This window comes from Anomaloglossus baeobatrachus, chromosome 2, assembly GCF_048569485.1.
Source record: "Anomaloglossus baeobatrachus isolate aAnoBae1 chromosome 2, aAnoBae1.hap1, whole genome shotgun sequence".
Classification (NCBI taxonomy): Eukaryota; Metazoa; Chordata; class Amphibia; order Anura; family Aromobatidae; genus Anomaloglossus; species Anomaloglossus baeobatrachus.
The window spans coordinates 165652981-165674886 of NC_134354.1; the positions used below are offsets into that span (position 1 = coordinate 165652981).

A 21906-nucleotide genomic window follows, 5' to 3' on the forward strand; every position below is an offset into this window, starting at 1 on the left:
TTTTTGTAAATATTTTATTATATCTTTCTTATGGGATAACTCTGAAGATACATCAATGTACAGCTTGTATTACAGATTAAGTTTGTTGTGCCCTCTAAATAACTGTACACTCAGCTATTTATGTCTAAACTACTGGCAACAAAAGTGAATACACCGATAAATGAAAAACATCAAATTGTGTTCAATGTGTTAGTACCTTGCTACCTTCTGTTTGAGAATAAACTATAGTTGCGGAATAGGGTTTAGGTCTGGAGACATGCATAGCCAGTATAGCCCCTTTACCCTCAGTTGATCTAGCAAGGCAGTGGTCATCTTCACATTGGGCTTGGGGTCATTGTGATGTTGGAATATTGCCCTGCGGCCCCGTTTCTGAAGGGAAGTGATCATGCTCTGCTCCATTATGTCACAGTACATGTTGGCATTCATGGTTCTCTCAATGAATTGTAGCTCCTCATAGCCATCAGCCTTCATGCAGCCCCAAATCATGACACTCACATCACCATGCTTTACAGTAGTCAAGACACCCTTGTCTTTGTACTCCTCACCTGGTTGCCACAACACACGCTTGACACCATCTGAACCAAATAAGTTTATCCTGATCCCATCAGACCACAGGACATGGTTCTAGCAATCCATGTCCTTAGTCTGCTTGTCTTCAGCAAACTGTTTTAGGGTTTTCTTGTGAATTAACTTTAGAAGAGGCTTCCTTCTGGGAAAACAGCAGTGCCAACCTATTTCATGCAGTGTGCATTGTATGGTTTCAGCAGTGACAGGCTAATCATCCACCCCTGTAACCTTTGCAGCAATTCTGGCAGCACTCATATATCAATTTTAGGAAGACAACCCGTGGATATGATGCTGAGCAAGTGCTCTCAACTTCTTTGGTTAAACATGGCGAGACCTGTGATTATTTGAACTTGTCTTGTTAAACCACTCTATGGTCTTGGCCACCATTCTGTATCTCAGGCTAAGGGTTAGCAATATTCTTATAGTCTACGCCATTTTTATGTAAAGCAACAATTCTTTTTTTCAGATCCTCAGATAATTCGTTGCCATGAAATTCCATGTTGTTCTTCCACTGACCAGTATGAGAGAAGATAACTCCAAATTTAACACACTTTCTCCCTATTTACACTTGACACCTTGTAATACTAATGAGTCATATGATTCCTGGAAGGAAAATGGATAAATGGGCAAAATGTGGGCATTTTCATGTAAACGTATACTCACTTCTCTTGGCTGTGGTCTAAACATTGATGGCTGCGTGTTGAGTTATTTTGAGGTTAAATAAAATGTGCCCTGTTATAGAAGCTTTACACTGATGACTTACATTGTATCAAAGTGTCATATCTCCAGTGTTGTTACAAGGAAAGATATAATAAAATAGTTACAAAAACGTGAGGCGTGTGCTCACATTTGTGATTTAATATCATATATAAATATGAGACCACTGCAAAATTTTCAGTCTTTCTGATTTTTATCTTTAGAGGTATATTTTTGAGTGAAATGTAAATTGTTCTTCTAGTCTATAAACTACTCAAAACATGTCTCCAAATTTCCAAGCAATAAATTCTGTATTTATTTTCTGAAAATGAGAATTGGTCAAAATGACAAAAAAATGCATTGCTTTCAGACCTCAAATAATGCAAAGAAAACAAATTTATAATCATTTAGAAACAACAATACCAATGTTTTAACTCAGGAAGAGTTGAGAAATCAATAAAATAACCATGATTTTTAATCACAGCTTTCATGCGTCTTGGCATGCTTTCCACCAGTCTTTTACACTGCTTTTGGGTGACCTTGTGCCAATTCTGGTGCAAAAATGTAATCAGTTATTCTTTGTTTGATGGTTTGTGACTGTGATGCCCCGGACTAGTTGGGTCATCCCAAGTAGTCACACACAACATCACACCTCCCTCCCAGTTAGGTAACATTAGCCAATCTAAAAACCTTGTCACCACCCTCCAGGTTTGATGTCCACACCAGGGGGCAGAGCCAGGCGGTTGGCTCCCCCCACCGAGGAGTTCACAGGCCTGGAGGCGGGAAAACAGACAGACTAGTTCAAGTGCAAGTCGAGAGCAGTCAAGGTTACGGGCAGTTCTGTGTCCGTGCCCTGATAAGAGACTACCAGGTGGCTGGGTCGGAGCCCAGTCGCCATTGGCAATGAGGCAGACGGTGGTGGCCGCCTGCAGGAGACCGGGAGTACGACCGGTGGAACCGTAAGGGACCGGGACAGGGCAGTGGCCGCCGGAATCGAACCTGGGAGCCAACTGGATACCGGAGCACAAGGCAGGGTACTCAGACCCAGAACAAAGCCCTGAACCGACAGGGCCGAGTCGAATCAACTGATTGCGGATTGGACCTTAGGACTTATCCCACACAAGTCCCTTTAGAAGACAACAGCCCAACCATACAGGGTAAAGCCACGGCCAAGGCATAGAGACCCAAAGGGCCAGCATCTGTGCGGTCTCCTATGGCATATACAAGTCGGGAGCGGACTACCGGTGTCTAGGCATAGGAGTCAAACATTTTACACACAGAGGTGCAGGAGAAAGGTGGAAACCACCAACCTACTCTGTGAGAAGCTGCAGCCGGCTGCGGGCCCCGTTCATCACTCCGTTTGGTTTACCAGAGACTCCAGTGTCTTGTGTCAGAGTGAGTACACCAGTGCCATCAGGCACCGCACTGCACCGCAACACTTCACCCTGCACCCCGGCCCTCGCCTACCGGGCCACGGGACCAACACTCCTCTACCCACGGAGGGGTCAAAAACTAGCTGCGCCAATACACCGCTCCCATGAGCCCTCATACCTTCACCGCAGCGGTGGTGTCTACAATCACCACAACCCGTGGGTGGCGTCACGAACTATCATCCCAAACCAAACACCCAAATCCCTGTGTGTAGCGCCAACTCCCTTGCAGAGAGACGTGACCCCCGGGTTTGTGAGAGGCTCGAGCCACCACCCACAGTACGGGCACGGATCCGAACAACTCGACGGGTGCAACCGAGCCCGAGGGGCGATACACATCGACTCTTCTGGTGTCTGCGAACAGGGTAGAACCGTCCACTTACCTGTGGAAGTGCGTCTTCAGATCATCGCCAGCGGCGTCCCGCTGAAAAATTGGATAATCCGCTTGGGCACGAAATGTTCCTGTGTGAGCGTCTTCCCTGAACAGAAAGGGTGCGAAGGGGAAGCCCCGCCCCCCGAGAGCGGAGCGGAGCAAAAAGCAAGTGAAGTGCTCGGAAAACACCAAAGAAGGGTGGGTGAAGATTCGGCATCATGTGACTGAGGAGATAAAAGGCAGGGACGGCAGGACTCTGCTACTTAACTGGTTCCTGGACACCTGGCAAGCAACATGTCTGCCCCGTCTGGCAAGCCCGCAACCCCAGAGCCCGCGCCTGGAACAGCGGCGTGAGTGGAAGCCCGGACTACCTTAATGTGTTGCCGCTTGCAGGCCCAGGTACGATGCCTCATGGAGAAGTGGGTGGCCGACATGAGGGAAATCGCGGCAGCCGTGCAAGCACATGAAGTGGAGGCAGAGTTTGGAGAGTGGGTAAGTGACCCACGCCACTGTGTCCTTGAGGGACCAGTCATTGTGGCTGAGGGACCCGGTCTGCTGTCACTCTCCATGCTGCTTCCCTCATCGCTCATGCCGGTTGCCGCTACTCTCCTGCTCGGTCTGCTGCCCCTGCCACTGGCAGCGGAGCCCGTCCCGCCCGCTTGTGGGAACTCACCTGGGGAGGCAGCCCGCAGATGACCGCTTGCCCGGTCGGCCCCGATCCCGCTTCCATGGAAGGTGCCCATTCCCCGAGGAGAGCAGCCGGTCTCGGAATTGACCGCGCCCGGAGAAGTCCCGGCCCCGGCAGTCCACCCAGCCAGGAAAATAATGGATGCTGACCGGAAGGAGGCCCAGAGGGTAATGCTGGCCGCTCCCAGGTCCCAGGCCTCGGCTGAGGCAGCGGAGGGTTGTCGCTGCAAGGCACAACGGCAGGCCGCGACACAGCGGGGTTCCCCAGCTCAGATGACGCCGGTCGAAGCCGGCGCAAGGGAGCTCCAGCTGGGCCCGACCAGACCAGGCAGACGCTCCACATTGGGATCGGCAGCAGAACCCACTGGGCCAGGAGATCGAGGCCCGGGAGAGGCAGAAGGCCGAGGTGTTGGCCTGTACCATCCAGGAGAAGGAGCATCTCCGGAGTGCTACCTTACCTACAGGGTACGTGGCCCGACCTACAAGGGCCAGGTCCCGCAATTTGACCCCCGGCATGGATGGGGGTTCATCTTTGAACCGGGCCTGGAGGCCAAAGTTTTCTTTTCCCGGCGGGACGTCAACCCTCATCTCCCCCTGGGTCACGCGGATTCTGACCTGAAGCCCGGTGAACTTATCACCACACCCGGCATTGCGGGGAGAGGGGCTGGTTCGCCCTGGATGTAAAGAGGAGGGAGCCGCAGCGTTTCTAGGCGGCCCCAGTCCCCTCCCCTGGCATACAGCTCCCCACAAGAAAGTTAAAGTGCGGTAGCGGTTCCCGGCTACCATGTTAAAGTCCCTATTGGGACCCTGACTGCCCGTCCATGTTGGGACTTTTGTTGCCCCCGTTTCACAAAGACAAGGCCGAGAACTTGCAGGCCAACCCAAAAACTTTTGGGCATGTAAATAATCCCCTCCCTTAACTGGCCGTCCAGTTTCACCGCCTCCGGAGAGGCAGACTGGAGGATGGGCCTGCGGGAAGCTGTTGGCCAAGGCCCGCCACCACTACAACCGGTGGACATCCTCCGAGTCAGGGGTCCACTGGACGTGGGGCCTCTGAAAGGACTATGAAACCCGCACCCGTCCCGTTAAAACAGCTAAGCCCGTTCCTGGACTGGGGAAAAGGGGTGCTGCCCACTTCTTAGGGGCAGCATCAAGTCTAGGTTGTTTGGGTGGGTAACTGAGGACCCAGTTTCCGTATTATTAAAAATGTTACCGTAACTTTCAAGTATGTGCCTCCCGTATGGGAAGATTCAAAAGATAAAAATGATGAAATGTTATTATGCTTGTATTATGTTTCGTTTTCTATCTTTCAGAAAAATAAAAATAAACCGGTGATGGACGGGCAGCCCACGGACGGTCTGCATTAAACCAAGGGGGAATGTGATGTCCCGGACTAGTCGGGTCGTCCCAGGTAGTCACACACAACATCACACCTCCCTCCCAGTTAGGTAACAGTAGCCAACCAAAAAACCTTGTCACCACCCTCCAGGTTTGATGTCCACACCAGGGGGCAGAGCCAGGTAGTTGGCTCCGCCCACTGAGGAGTTCACAGGCCTGGAGGCGGGAAAACAGACAGACTAGTTCAAGTGCAAGTCGAGAGCAGTCAAGGTTACGGGCAGTTCTGTGTCCGTGCCCTGATAAGAGACTACCGGGACCGGGACAGGGCAGTGGCCCGCAGGAACTGAACCGGGGAGCCAACTGGATACCGGAGCACCAGGCAGGGTACTCAGACCCAGCACAAAGCCCTGAACCGACAGGGCCGAGTCGAATCAACTGATTGCGGACTGGAACATAGGACCTATCCCACACAAGTCCCTTTAGAAGACAACAGCCCAACCATACAGGGTAAAGCCACCGCCAAGGCATAGAGACCCAAAGGGCCAGCGTCTGCGGGCAAATGGGCTGCTATGGCATATACAAGTCGGGGAGTGGACTACCGGTGTATAGGCATAGGAGTCAAACATTTTACACACAGAGATGCAGGAGAAAGGCGGAAACCACCAACCTACTCTGGGAGAAGCTGCAGCCTGCTACGGGCCCCGTTCATCACTCCGTTTGGTTTACCTGAGACTCCAGTGTCTTGTGTCAGAGTGAGTACACCAGTGCCATCAGGCACTGCACTGCACTGCACCGCAACACTTCACCCTGCACCCCGGCCCTCGCCTACGGGGCCCCGGAATCAACACTCCTCTACCCACGGAGGGGTCAACAACTAGGTGCACCATTACACCGCTCCCGGGAGCCCTCATACCCTTACCACAGCGGTGGTGGCTACAATCACCACAACCTGTGGGTGGCGTCACAAACTATCATCCCAAACCAAACACCCAAATCCCCGCGTGTAGCGCCAACTCCCTTGCAGAGCAACGTGACCCCCGGGTCCGTGAGAGGCTCGAGCCACCACCTGCAGTACGAGCACGGATCTGAGCGGCTCGGCGGTCGAAGCTGAGCCCGCGGGGCGGTACATGACTATCCAAATTCTTCTTGATTATATTCCAGAGGTTTTCAATAGGGTTCAGGTCTGGAGATCGGGCTGGCCATGACAAGGTTTTTATGTGGTGGTCCTTCATCCATACATTGATTGACCCAGCTGTGTAGCATGGCGCATTGTCCTGCTTGAAAAACTAGTCCTCAGAGTTGGGGAACATTGCCTAAGCAGAAGGAAACAACTGTTTTTCCAGGATAACCTGGTATACAGCTTGATTCAAACATCCTTTGCAAAGTTTAATCTGCCCAATTCCAGCCTTGCTAACGCATCCCCAGATAATTACCAATCCTCCAACAAATTTCACAGTGGGTGCAAGACACTGTGGCTTGTATGCCTCTCCAGGACTCTGTCTAACCATTAGATGAGAAGGTGTTGAGCAAAGCTTAAAATTAGACTCATCAGAGAAGATTACCTCACCCCAGTCCTCTATGGTCCAATTGGACAGATTAAACTTTGCGAAGGACCTGTGAATGAAGCCTCATACAAGGTTATCTTGGCAAAATAGTTGCTTCTTTCTGCTCAGGCAATGTACCCCAACTCTGAGGACTGTTTTTTTCCAGCAGGACATTGCGCCATGCCACACAAAACCCTGTCATGGCAAGCTCAATCTCCAAATCTGAACTCCCACTGAAATCCTCTGGAATGTAATCAAGAAGAAGATGGATAGTCACAAGACATTAAACAAAGAAGAACTGCTTAAATGTTTGTACCAGGAGTGGCATAAGGTCACCCAAAAGCAGTGTGAAAGCCTGGTAGAAAGCATGCCAAGACATATGAAAGCTGTGAGTAAAAATCATGGTTACTGCACAAAATATTGATTTCTGAACTGTTCCTGAGTTAAAACATTAGTATTATTGTTTCTAAATTAGTAGGAACTTGTTTTTTTTGCATTATTTGAGGTCTGAAAGCAATGCATTTTTTCGTTATTTTGACCATTTCTCATTTTCAGAAAATAAATACAAAATGTATTACTTGGGTATTCGCAGATGTTGTCAGTAGTTTATAGAATAAGAGAACAATTTATATTTCACTCAAACATATACCTATAAAGAGAAAAATCAGAAAGACTGAAAATTTTGCAGTGGTCTCTTAATTTTTGTCAGAGCTTTATATAGATAGATAGACAGACAAACAGACAGACAGATAGATAGACAGATAGATGGATAGTACTTATTTAACGAGGGATATGGAAAGATTTTAATATTAAAAATATACTCTTGAAAGTTAAAGAAAATTGAATAATAGAAGCATTTTTTATAATTCACTTTGAAATTCAATAATGAAAGCACATATATACTTAATTAATTTCCAATCAACTATTGAAATGAATACAAATGCTTTAACATCACAGTTAGCATACCTGAATATGGCAAATAGATAAAAGTTCACAATTTAAAAGAACAGGCAAAACATATTAATGATGATTTAATAGTATTAAAAGCATGAGTAAATCTCCTTAACCATATATTTCTCATGATTTTTAGAAAGATACAGAATGCAGATTTGTTTAAGAACTGTCACTGAAACAGTGAACTATATTTAGGGCAATATGATCTTATGAATTTGAATTTTGAATATTCAAAATAAGAAAAACAAAAAAAAAGAGTAGCAACCACTTCTTGAAAGAAATCAAAATGAGATTCTGTTCTCAATAAAGAAGATAAAAACGTGAAGAAAATATGCCACAAGAAAAAAAAGCTTATGGAATAAAAAAGAAAAATATTCATGCATCATTTTGAGCTTGAATATATAAAAAATACCTTCATCTTCACCACGGTCATTATTGGCTATATCATCTGCTTGTTTCTTTGTGTTGGCTCCTGAGGGTTATAGTAAGAAGAATAAAGGGAAAAAAGATAATTCAAACATAGGTGGCTTTTAAAAAAATAAAATAAAAATTTTAAAAAGTAAAAAAAGTAAATTTAGATAAAAATAATTGTATACAAAAATGTAACAAGTTGTTACATTGTATGCAAACATATAAATGAAAAACCGATGAGAAAAAAATGTAAGTTATCTGCAATGAAAAGGAAATGAAATGCTTCTTCCTTCATATTAGTAGGTTAATTTACATACCCCCTATATGGAAAAATACAAAAAATGTTCAAGAGATGTTAAAATTGAAGAAAACATTTAAATAGATGACAGAAAATGTTTTAGACACGGAGATTGAAAAATTGTCCACAAAACAATTTACATCATAGCCATCTTTAAAAAAAAAAAAAAAAGTAAACAAGTATGTAAGAAATTTGAAATATTGAAATGTTGTTTTGATTTAAAAAAAATGTATTATGCCATAAAAACAATTATCCCATAAATCTAACCTTAAATTAGTTTGAAAATTCTTAGGAAACAGCACTTATACACTACATATGTAACATAAACAAATAGAAACAGAAGAATTGTTACTATGTTACTAGAGTCATAATAGTTTATAAAAAAAATATAAAAAATTTGATATAACATTAACATATAGTACATAAGGATGATTCAAGTGTAATAAAAATTGAAAAACAAAATAAAATATGAAGAATGGTCATGAAAGAGTAAGACACTTTAGCCATCTTCTATATTTATATATTTATATAATAACTGGAAAAACTACAGCTTTGACATCCAGGGCCAGCGTTAGGGGAAGTAAGGGAGACTGGACAGTTACCTAGGGAACTTATCCACAAAGGGGGCAACTTGCTACTGCATCCTTGACATAGAGGAAAGAGAGGATGTACAGTATATGACCGTAGCATACAGTCTCTGTAATCCTGATGCGTTTCTATCTGTCACTCTCTTCTGGCAGTGTCGGGTCAGAAGCTCAGAGGGAGGGGGAGGGGGAGGGGTAGCACAGCAGTGGTCAGACACCAAGTCAGGAAAATGCCTGCAATCCTGGATTCCCCTCCTCCTCCTAATGATTGACCCTCTCACGACTATAACTGAGGTCTGAAGAAACAAAGCAGCAGCAACTGGCAAAAAAATGGCTGATAGTTTAAGCACCTTTGAAATTGTTCCAGAAAATGAAGTATTTCTCTCAAAAAATTATTACGATTACAGGTTTTGTCATACACATATCTCTCTTTGTGTGTGTTGGAACAAAACAAAAAAAAGAAAAATAAGACAGATTAGACATAATTTTAAATAAAACCCCAAAGCTGATACAGAGACATAGGAAATCTAGACTGCTATTTGCCAAAATATATGTGAATAAGTAAAAATCCTTCTTGGAAAGCATCTTATGGAGAAATGAGACCAATATAGACCATTTTAGTAAAGAAAATCATTTTATTGTTTACCAAAAACAAAATGAGGCTTGCAAAGAAAAGAGTACAATGCCTACAGTTAAATATGGTGGTGGTTGACAGATGTTTTGAGGTTGTTTTGCTGCCTTTGGCACTGGGTGCCTTAACTGTGTGCAAAGCATCATGAAATCTCATGATTCCAAAAGGATGTTTGGGTAGCAATGTAGTACTTAATGTCAGAAAGCTAGGTTTGCATCCTAGATCATGGGTCTCACCAGGATGACAATGTCCTTAAACATACTTTAAGAAGCACTGAGAAATATATGGAAACAAAGCACTGATGGTTTTTTAAGTGCCCAGCAATGAGACCCATTATAAACACCAAGAGATCTTAAAATTGCTATTGGGAAAAGGCACCCTTCAAATATCAGAGACCTGGAGCAATTTGAAAAAGAAGAGTGGTCTAAAATTCATTACAGCTGACAGGTGTAAGAAGCTTGTTGATGGTTGTAGGATGTGATTGATTGCAGATATTTACTCCACAGAGTGTGCAACCAAATATTAAATTTAGGGTGCAAACAATTTTTTCAGGCCCATTTTTGGAATATTGTTTGTGTGTGTACATATTCAGTATATTACGTAAGTGTTACTATGTACATATATATATATATATATATATATATATATATATATATATATATACATATATATATATATATATATATATACACAAATATATATATATACATATATATATATATATATATATATATATATATATATATATATATAATGTGTATACATACAGTATGTGTGTGTAAACTGAGTATCTGAATTTCTGTTATGTAGTGTGTACATTTTTTATACCTAATATACTGTATGTGTGTGTATATACATATACAGGCACACTATACATTGTATATATAGTTGGAAAAATAAGTATCTGATACACTGCCAAGTTCGAAAGCTTTCCCACCTACAAAGAATGGAGAGGGACATAATTTATGTCGGAACACTTCCACTGAGACAGACAAAATCCCCCCAAAAATCCAGAAGATCACATTGTATGATTTTCAAAAAATTAATTTGTATTTTATTCCATGAAGTAAGTATTTAATCATCTACCAACCAGCAAGAATTCTGCCTCTTACAGACCTGTTATTTTTTCTTTAAGAAGCCCTCCTACTCTACACTTATCTGCACTTATAACCTGTATTAATTGCACTGGTTTGAAATCATTAAAAGCATAAAAGACACCTGTCCAACACAATCAATCATACTCCAAACATCATGGCCAAGTCCAAAGACACAAATGACAAAATTGTAGACCTGCACAAGACTGGGATGGGCTACAGGAAAATAGGCAAGCTGCTTCTTGAGAAGGCAACAACTATTGGCGTAATTATTAGAAAATGGAAGAAACACAAGATGACTGGGAATCTTATTTGGTCTGGGGCTCCATGCAGGGTCTCACCCCGTGGAGTAATGATGATTCTGAGAAAGATCAGGAATCAAACCATAACTACATGGAAGGGAACGGTCAATAGCCTGAAAAGTGCTGGGACAACAGTCTCAAAGATAACCATTAGTAAAAAACTTGTGCCGTCATGGATTAAAATCTTGCAGAGCATGCAAGGTCCCCTTCTTGTTCCAGCACATACCCAGGCCTTTTTGAAATTCACCAAGCCATCTGGATGATCCCAAAGGGACATGGAACAAGGTCATGTGGTCAGGTGACATTTTTTGGCATAAATTCCACTCACCATTTTTAGAGGAATTAGAAGGATGAGTACCACCCCAAGAACACTGTCCCAACTATGAAACATGGGGTTGGAAACACTATATTCAAAGGAGGATGGATTTGGTCATGTATCATGAGATTTTGGCCAACAACCTCTTTACCTTAGTAAGAGCATTAAAGATGGGTTATGGCTGGGTCTTACAGCATTACAATGACTTGACACACATAGCAAGGGCAACAAAGTAGTGGCTCCATAAGAAGCATTTAAAGGTCCTGAAGTGGCCTAGCCAGTGTCCAGACCTGAACCCATTAAAAAAATCTTTGGAGGCAGTTGAAACTCAATGTTACCCAGCGACAATCCCGATATCTGAAAAATCTGTATGGAGGAGTGGGACAAAATCCCTGCTGAAGTGTGTGCAAACTTGGACAAGAAACATCTGACCTCTGTACCAAATATTAAGTTATTTCTATCTTTTGAAAGATATATTTATTTCATGCACTAAAATGCAAATTAATTATTTAGAAATTATACAGTGTGATTTTTTGGATTTCCTTAGGAATTTTGTCAGTCACAGTGGGAGTGTACATAGGATAGAAATTACAGACCTCTATATTCTTTGTAGGTGGGAAAACTTGCGAAATTGGCAATGTATCAAATACCTATTTTCCTCACAGTATATCTACAATATGTGAGTTCATGGACAATGTATATATATATACAGTGCCTACAAGTAGTATTCAACCACCTGCAGATTTAGCAGGTTTACACATTCGGAATTATCTTGGCATTGTGACATTTGGACTGTAGATCAGCCTGGAAGTGTGAAATGCACTGCAGCAAAAAAGAATGTTATTTCTTTTTTTATTTTTTTTTTAAATTGTGAAAAGTTTATTCAGAGGGTCATTTATTATTCAACCCCTCAAACCACCAGAATTCTGTTTGGTTCCCCTAAAGTATTAAGAAGTATTTCAGGCACAAAGAACAATGAGCTTCACATGTTTGGATTAATTATCTCTTTTTCCAGCCTTTTCTGACTAATTAAGACCCTCCCCAAACTTGTGAACAGCACTCATACTTGGTCAACATGGGAAAGACAAAGGTGCATTCCAAGGCCATCAGAGACAAGATCGTGGAGGGTCACAAGGCTGGCAAGGGGTACAAAACCCTTTCCAAGGAGTTGGGCCTACCTGTCTCCACTGTTGGGAGCATCATCCGGAAGTGGAAGGCTTATGGAACTACTGTTAGCCTTCCACGGCCTGGACAGCCTTTGAAAGTTTCCACCCGTGCCAAGGCCAGGCTTGTCCGAAGAGTCAAGGGTAACCCAAGGACAACAAGGAAGGAGCTCCGGGAAGATCTCATTGCAGTGGGGACATTGGTTTTAGTCAATACCATAAGTAACGTACTCCACCGCAATGGTCTCCGTTCCAGACGAACCCGTAAGGTACCTTAACTTTCAAAGCGTCATGTCAAGGCTCGTCTACAGTTTGCTCATGATCACTTGGAGGACTCTGAGACAGACTGGTTCAAGGTTCTCTGGTCTGATGAGACCAAGATCGAGATCTTTGGTGCCAACCACACACGTGACGTTTGGAGACTGGATGGCACTGCATACGACCCCAAGAATACCATCCCTACAGTCAAGCATGGTGGTGACAGCATCATGCTGTGGGGCTGTTTCTCAGCCAAGGGGCCTGGCCATCTGGTCCGCATCCATGGGAAGATGGATAGCACGGCCTACCTGGAGATTTTGGCCAAAAACCTCTGCTCATCCATCAAGGATCTTAAGATGGGTCGTCATTTCATCTTCCAACAAGACAACGACCCAAAGCACACAGCCAAGAAAACCAAGGCCTGGTTCAAGAGGGAAAAAATCAAGGTGTTGAGGTGGCCTAGTCAGTCTCCTGACCTTAACCCAATTGAAAACTTGTGGAAGGAGCTCAAGATTAAAGTCCACATGAGACACCCAAAGAACCTAGATAACTTGGAGAAGATCTGCATGGAGGAGTGGGCCAAGATAACTCCAGAGAGCTGTGCCGGCCTGATCAGGTCTTATAAAAGACGATTATTAGCTGTAATTGCAAACAAGGGTTATTCCACAAAATATTAAACCTAAGGGTTGAATAATAATTGACCCACACTTTTATGTTGAAAATTTATTGAAATTTAACTGAGCAACATAACATGTTGGTTTGTAAGATTTATGCATCTGTTAATAAATCCTGCTCTTGTTTGAAATTTGCAGGCTCTAACTTATTTGCATCTTATCAAACCTGCTAAATCTGCAGGGGGTTGAATACTACTTGTAGGCACTGTATATATATATATATATATATATATATATATATATAAATATATACATTGCTGCATATATAGTAGAATAATTGTAGAAATAAGTATCAGAAGGAAAAAAGGGGGTCCATCCACTTTATTAAACTTGATCCTTTATTACCAAGAATAACCGCTTCACCGGTACTATATATCCATGTTAACTCTATATATGACCTGTATATAAAGGGGTCAACATTAAATTGCTATGACATGACAGCGGCTAGACCAATCAGTGCTAGCTTCCGTCATCCCACGTTTGAGCAGAAGGTCAGCGCAGGCAATACACAGATTACAATGGTTACCCAGGATTAGTGCTTTCTTTTAAAATCAGACTCATGGGTTGTGTGAGGTTTTGCACTATATTGTCAAATCACAGCAACAACCTCTTACAGTGTCTGGCACAATGACTGCACACCATATTACCACATGATTAGAGAAAAGTGAACTCGAACAGTAAAGTTTGGTGTTTGAACCAATCATGGACTTCACAAAAAAGTCAGTGTTCGAGTTTGGGTGCTTTACGTATGCAAACCACTCGAGTGAGTATCAGTGTGCTTGGGTACAGTCACTGCTCGGCCCAGTGTGAGCCACTTGCAGTGTTTAAATGGCTCATACAGGGGATAAAATCAGCGTTATCCAATGTAGTATGTAAGAAAAAAAGAAACCTTACTCCTGGAAGTGCTCTGTTTATCCCAATCAATGACTTTCAATGGAGTTCATGTCACGTTCGAGTCCTGAACAAACTTTTCCTTTATCTAAAGTCCATCTGAACCCACCGAAACCCAACTTCAATGGGACAGATCATCTCTACACATGATATTTTTATTTACATTAAAAAAAGTAATCAGAAAAGTCTTACTGTAAGACTAATACATGTAGCAAGTTACCACGTCCATTATATACAAAAAACAGTTATAAGATGTTTTTAAAAGTATAAATGATTTTTATTGTTTATTTTGAAAGAGGAGGAAGTAAATCTGAAAAAAGAATTTCCTTTGAGGTTCTTTATAACAAAATATGTGTATTTTTGTTTTTTTAGACTTAAAATTAAATGTTTTCCAGTCACCTGTAGTTTCCTTTCTTTAATTTAATAGCTGAAGGTACTTTGCAATTGAAAAATGTACTGATGCAAATTCCTTTGAAAACAATGCAGTCATCCACAACTAATTGAAATAGAACTGTTATCTCATATCCCCTTCTGTGTAACCACTTTACATATTAAGCAGAAATAAACATGAGGTTTTTGCGTTCTTTTTAAGATATTAGTTTGGACCTTGCTGAATAGAGTTTGTTGAAGAAAATTTCACAAAACTAACCACTGAGATGTTGTTAAAATGATCTTTTCTAAAATTAAATTTGTACTCATTGCTCCTCGGAAAAAAGGTATTTCAGAGATTAGAAATCCCCTTTTATTTCTAGTTCCTTTTCCTACTGTTCTACCTTTAGAAATTTGCCAGAAGCTTGTGCCAGCTCTAAATCTTTTGCACTTTAAATAAACAAAGCTCTTAAGCCAACCTGTACCACTTTCAGTATGTAAATTTCAAAGATGTGAAGCCAACTTGTTAACAATGTTTAGTTGAGAGTGACTAAGCGGATTTTATTTGACTATATACAATAAAGAATCCATGGTATGCATTGCTAGCGGTACAGCGGATATAACCGAGACAGTATTCAATAGGTCACTTAGAAATTTCTCCACCATTTCTTTTGCCCTTTCATTATATACTTTTTCTCTTTCTCTAACTCTTAAAGGGGTTGTGCCATCATATAATATGACGGTAATGCTGCAGACATCATGGAAAGAAATACTTTTGCAATCTAAATGTATTAAAAATGATGCATCATTCCAAAAGCTATGTACCATTGAGAGAATGCTGTCACTTATTGTTAACATCACTGGCCTCTATTAGTGATGAGTGCACACTGCCATGCTCAAGTGTGCAATACTAAAAATGAGCAGGGCCGACAAATTGATAGGTTGACTTAAGTGCTTAATATGATTAAAGGTAATGGGAAACAAACATTTTTTTCTAAAGATCGTATGAAAAATTGCTTGAGTTTCCCATTTACTTTTACTATATCTTGTACTCAAGTCAAGCCCATCAGAGCATGTGACCTGTTCATTTCGAGTACCAAGAATTTGAGCATGATAGTGCTCGCTAACCTCTGGATTCTATGTCCCTTCATCTTTCCTGTCTAAAAGCAGAGAATATGCAGTTCCCTCTCCTTTTGAAATTGCTGCCTCACCTTGCAGGAGGATCCCTCCGCACATTAGCCTGCTGGATCTCATTCAGGTGACAGAGCTGTTTTATGTCAAGAGCATCTGATGTTCCTTCACCCCCCAACTCTTCTTCATGATGTGACAGCTAAATGTCATGGTTGTTTCTTGGTTGTAGACATTAGTGACACGTTCTGGGTCAGAGTCTTACTTTGGCTTGTAAGACTCTGCTGATTAAATGTATTCACTTTCCTTTGGGAAAGAGAGGGTTAATGCCAGTTTGGTTTCCAGCAGCTTCTGACTCCTGATCAGGTGTTTCCAGTTTGGACCATTCCCAGGCTTTATATATACCCTCTGCGTCCTGCAGAGGGTGTCTGCTATTTTCATTCATTTGGAAGCTTGGCCAGGAGGTGCTAGGAGCTAAAGAAACCATCTCTGATACTTCTGGTGTTGACTTCAGCATTGGTGCCTACTGCAGCAGTCCGTGTCATGCTTGTTGTACGGTGTGGTAGTTCACCTGTTGTCTGTTTACTTCTCCCTTCTATGTTGTTTTCCCCTGTGCACATTTAGTTACTCCTTTGTTTGTGATTGCCGAGTATATGAGTTTTTGGTTTCCCCCTGTGTGTTAGTTGTGGGGTTTGCGTTTATGGTCCCGACTCACCTCTCAGGTGGAGTTGGGGGGGTTACATCAGGGCTTGGACATGAGCTAGGGACACACTGGTGACTCAGAAATTGCTTCCATCAAGCGTACAAGTGAGCTGAGGGACAGCGCAGAGTTCACAGCCTGAGTGTCAGCTTTAGTGTCCCGGTCCTGTCATCCGGTCCCCGTGATACGAAATCACTGTTTGTTTTATCAATTGTTGCTGCCATGTGATTTTGTCATCTAGTTTCTGCTCTGCTTATAGGCAGCTTTCAAGATGACAGTGTTTTGTCTGTCTTCTCTAAGAATGCCTTCACAGAACACATTAACCAGATGACTAACTCATCAGAAGTTTTGAGATCTCTTCATTAGTAGCAGCGATGGAGGAAACGCTGAATAATTCACTGAATCAGACCCTCCTCTCATCACACCTGCCCTTTTCCCACCTCTCTCCACAAATGTCAGGTTGCTGATCTCTCCTCTCACATGTCCCCTGCTGTCTAAGGGACCTCCTCCAGCTTCCCTGCAGGAATCTAAAATAGAGAAATCAGTCACCTGAATTGCTGCTGACATTGCAGGGAGCAGCAGTTGTGATCAGTTTGTCAACTGGTTGCTGCTCTTTTCAGAGATAAAGACAGCCATTAGAAAGCTCATTAAACTGAGAGTTTTATTCTCTTTGTCCATGCAGGAGTAGCACCAAGCCAACAAACTCATCACAACTGCTGCTCTCTGCAATGTCAATATCAATTCAGCTGACAAAGCATTTACTAATTCGTCATCATCTAGGCACATTTAAGGGATTTGAGAGGCACCCAAGTGTCATGCCAGACCATTCAAAAAGGTAGATAAAATGGTTCAATAAACTCCAAGGAGAGATATTCCGCTTTCCTAAGAAAAACTTTGAGTCCTTTTCCAGAGATGTATATAGGAAAGCTGCTTGGAGTAAATCATTGCTTAGATGTAGACTCAGGTAACAGGGTCCTCCAACATCCAAAGTGGTTAATCAGAAATTTTTATACCTCAATACGTTTTCCCATAGTTAACGGTTCATCAGGAGGCCAGATCAACATCTTATTCCACAAAAAATGAGGGTGGAAATAGATTCAAAATGGAAAACCAGGCAATTTCCCCACAAACCAACATAAATCTAGGCAGCGCTGACAATGCAGGAGATCTGCCAGCCATCCAGTGTATCAGAAAAACCCAAAGATACTACAGAGCCATCTTGTAACTAGTCATAAGTCAGAAGTTATGTAACAAGTTCCCAATGCATCGTTATGATGGTCAGCACAAGGACAGAATAAAGCTTTCATAGCGATGTATTGTGTTATGACCTTCAGTGTGCTCCATAAAACAGTGGCACTGCCAGCAGGTCACAAATTGCAGGAGACTGACCAAAATGGCGGTGATAGAAGATGAAGCAGTTGGAGAGAGAGTATATGGCAGGGAAAAGGGGATTAGATTCAAACGACACTCCAGAAGTGCAATTGAAAAAAAATACTGGAGTGGTGCTTTAAAGGAAATCTGTCACCAAATGTTTGCAATCTCATATGAGAGCAGCATAACGTAGGGACAGAGATTCTGATTCCAGCTGTGTTTCACTTACTGGGCTGCTTAGTGTAGTTTTGGTAAAATCACTTTTTAATTAGTAGTTTACTATCATTAGAGGACTAATTGGCCTGCTGAAGGTAGTTCAGCATACTTATGAGCTCTGTATAAGGCCTCTTTCACACGTCACTGAAAAACACAGACGTTTTTCACTGATGTGTTAAAGGTACATATGCCCCTCCATGTGCTGTGATTATGACCCACGTATGATCTCCGTGTGCTATCCGTGATAATGCATGGATATTTTACTCACCTGTCCACTCCGCTGCTGTCCATGGTGCTAAAATCTCCTGTATCTGGCTGTCACTGTCTTCCCTCTGCAGCGACATTCGGGTTGGCTGTGCAGTGCATAACGCCATATGCATTAGAATAATTAGCCTGTCTGAAAGTAGCAGACCGCAGCTGCAGAAGACAGCAGCGCTGGAGACGAGTGAGTTTAAAATGCTTTTTATTTTAAATGTACGTGATTTTTCTGGTACTTGTTTCATAGATCACACAATAGTGTGGTCCGTGAGACATCAGTGATGCCAGAAAAAAATGTATTTCTTTCCGTGCGGAGCACAAGGAAATGCGTGTACACCGCATAATAAAACAACCTGGTAAATCAATTTGATTTTGATAACATCGTTTTCCACTGCATCTTCCACTTTCCTCCTGGATAACATTGCAGCATTTGTAAATATCATATTCTTGTGCAGGTTCTTTCCAACTGGTAAAGATGAACCTGTAATTCATTCCCCTTTTGGCATCTACAGTTGTAAAGGGGGCTTTACACGCTACGATATCGTTAATGTTTTATTGTCGGGATCACGTTGTTAGTGACGCACATCCGGCGTCATTATTGGTATCGCAGCGTGTAACACTTACCAGCGACCTTAAACGTCCTCCAAAGTAGTGAACATCGTTCACCATGGAGAGGTCGTCCTAAAACCAAAAATTGTTAATGGTTGTTTATAGATGTTGTTCCTCGTTTCTGCGGCAGCACACATCGTTGTGTGTGACACCGCAGGAACGAGGAACCTCACCTTACAAGCATCCCACACGCAATGAGGGAGGAAGGAGGTGGGCGGGATGTTCGTCCCGCTCATCTCCGCTCCTCTGCTTTGATTTGCTGGCCGCCTAGTGACGTTGCGGTGACGTTGCCGTGACGCCAAACGCACCTCCCCCTTGAGGGAGGGATTGTTCGTCAGTCACAGCGAAGCCGCCGACCAGATAAGTGCATGTGACGCTGCCGTAGCGATAACGTTCACTGCTGCAGCGATCACACGATATCGCATGCACGACGGGGGTGGGTGCTTTTGCGTACGATATCGCTAGCAATTTCTAGAAATATCGTAGAGTGTAAAGCCCGCTTTACACTCTTGTGGTCAATTGTACACGAATGTGTGGAAGAGCTGTCAACACTAAAATATTTACACTTTTATCAAAATCAGATTTATTATAAAGTAAAAGAGCCTAATTATTCAAAAAAACACAATGAAAATATATTTAGGTAAGAAACCTTAAATATACCTAACAATAATAATTTCTACAGTGGATATTTTTGTCTATATAGAGGGAACCTGTCAGGTGCAATATGCACTCAGAATCACAAGCAGTTCTGTGTGTATATTGCTAATCCCTGCCTAGCAATCTTAGCCTATAGTAGCATAGATGAAGGGATCTTTAGAAAAAGTATTTCTAAAGCTCCTATATGACATGCTAATGAGCTCAGGGACAAGTCGCAAGGGCATTAGTTCCTGCACTCATGCTGCCCTCTTATCACGTTAGCATACCCACAGGGGCTTGCCGCATGCTATTCAATGCCCATTGCCAGCATCATCACCAGCGGTGATGCGCATACCTGTCTGTTGCTGCAGCCTCAGATGTTGGAAGTTTGGATGATCTGACGTCCACGGCACTTCCGATTATGTGCACCAGACTGGGACACATACACCTGGTTTCATAGTCGCATGACCAGAAAAGCGGTGTCCTGTTAATGCACACTGACTGTTGTCTGAGGCTGCAGCAATGGACCCAGGTATGTGCGTCACTGCTGGTGACGACGACGACACTGGCAGTTGGCATTGAATAGCATGCTAAGAGGGCAGAATGAGTGCAGGAATTAACGCCCTTGCGAGTTGTCCCCGTAGTCATTAGCACATGATGTAGGAGCCTTACGGGAGTTTTACACGCTGCGACATTGCTAGTGATGTCGCTAGAGATCGCACAAGCCCCTGTTGTTTGTGCATCATGGGCAAATCGCTGCCCGTGGCGAACAATATCGGAGGTACGCGTCACACGTACTTACCTGCCTAACGATGTCACTGTGGCCAGTGAACAACCTCTTTTCTAAGGGGACGGTTCATGCGGCATCACAGCGACGTCACAATGCAGGAAACCAATAGAAGCGGAGGGGCGGAGAGCAATCGCATGAACGTCACTCCCACCTCGCTGCCGGAGGACGCAGGAACACTCTTGTTCGTCATTCCCGGGGTGTCACACTTAGCGATGTGTGCTGCCTCAGGAACAACAAACAACCTGCCTCCCAAATGAACAACGATATTTGGGAAATGAATGATGTGTCAACGATCAACGATTTGGTGAGTATTTTTGATCATTAGCGGTCGCTCGTGTCACACGCAACGATGTCGCTAACAAGGCCGGATGTGCGTCACGAATTCCATGACCCCAGCGATATCTCGTTAGCAATGTCATTGCATGTAAAGCAGCCTTTAGAAATACTTTTTCTAAAGATCCCTTTATTTATGCTAATATAGGCTGGGACTGTTAGGCAAGGATTAGAATTATGCACCCAGAACTACTCATGGTTCTGAATGCATATTGCACCTGACAGGTTCCCTTTAATTTTATCAATGGAGCCCAAGTAGAAAATCAAATTCATAGTGATTTTTCTACAAATCCTATTGCAAGCTTGAATAATTTTTTATTTGATTCCCACATCGCCTAGAATGACACTAAGATTTTATACTATACAGAAGATTTTATCAGCCAGAGAAATCTCATATAACTTCAGGCTCTGCCAGGCAAGCTTCTTTATAATGCTTTCCAGCTATGCCATCTCATGTTACACCCAGTCATTCAAAAGGGATTATCATAGCCTGTATAAAAGCAAGAGACAGGAAATGCGGCTGACGTTTTGTGGTGATACTGTATATTAAAAAGATATTACTGTTCATAGCTTAGGAATAGATATAAAAGGAGAAAGCTATAAAATCCTGATTAAACATCTTATATAGTGTGTAAGAGCACAGGACAGAAGAACTGTTACTCTTTATTTGCACATAGCCAGATATGATGAGATCAGTTTGATCTTACTATTGATGTGTTTGCATTAAAGAGGTTGAAATGAGTTGGTTTTAGTCCTAGGAGACCTCAGAGTTTTACACGTGTCTTTTTAGGGCAAATTAAATACATAAAATACTTGAAATATGTTGCAAATTATTAAGCCACAAAAAACATTTTTAGAAAAATGGGGTAATGCAGGAGAATTTCAATTTCAAAAAGTTTACTCATCTCTAAACATAAGTAATTCTGAATAAATGGAAACATCAATTTCATAAATGATTTTTTCTTTCAATTTATTTAAGACCGTTAACTCTCCAGCAGAAAATAATAATTCTGTTTTGAATGTTTGGCTAAATATTCTAAAAGGACAGCGTAATTTTCAGTCTATCGAACCATATTGAACCAAGATGTGGGAAAAATGGTCTTTTTTTGCTTCAATTCTATGTAGTGTCAAGGCATGAAAGCCAGATAAAATCTTTTTGGTAGTAACACACATTCAAAGAATTGAATGTACATATGCTAAACTGTCATCAGGTGATCACATGGTAGCTTTTCCCATAAGGAATACTGCAAACAAATAAAAGTCAGCATCCAGGATATGGTTAAAA

General features: G+C 42.5%; 1 protein-coding gene across 4 annotated transcripts in view; it reads right to left on the reverse strand.

The window, feature by feature from the left end:
- The window catches only part of NLGN4X (neuroligin 4 X-linked), a 574976-nt gene that overhangs the window by 219829 nt on the left and 333241 nt on the right, over nt 1-21906 (reverse strand). For 3 of the 4 annotated variants that reach the window (XM_075335476.1, XM_075335478.1, XM_075335477.1), the window contains one exon: nt 8002-8061. The exons of the other annotated variant lie outside the window; for it this stretch is intronic. In XM_075335476.1, coding sequence (XP_075191591.1) covers nt 8002-8061 — 60 coding nt within the window. The remainder of the gene's footprint in view (nt 1-8001; nt 8062-21906) is intronic. 4 annotated transcript variants of the gene reach the window in all.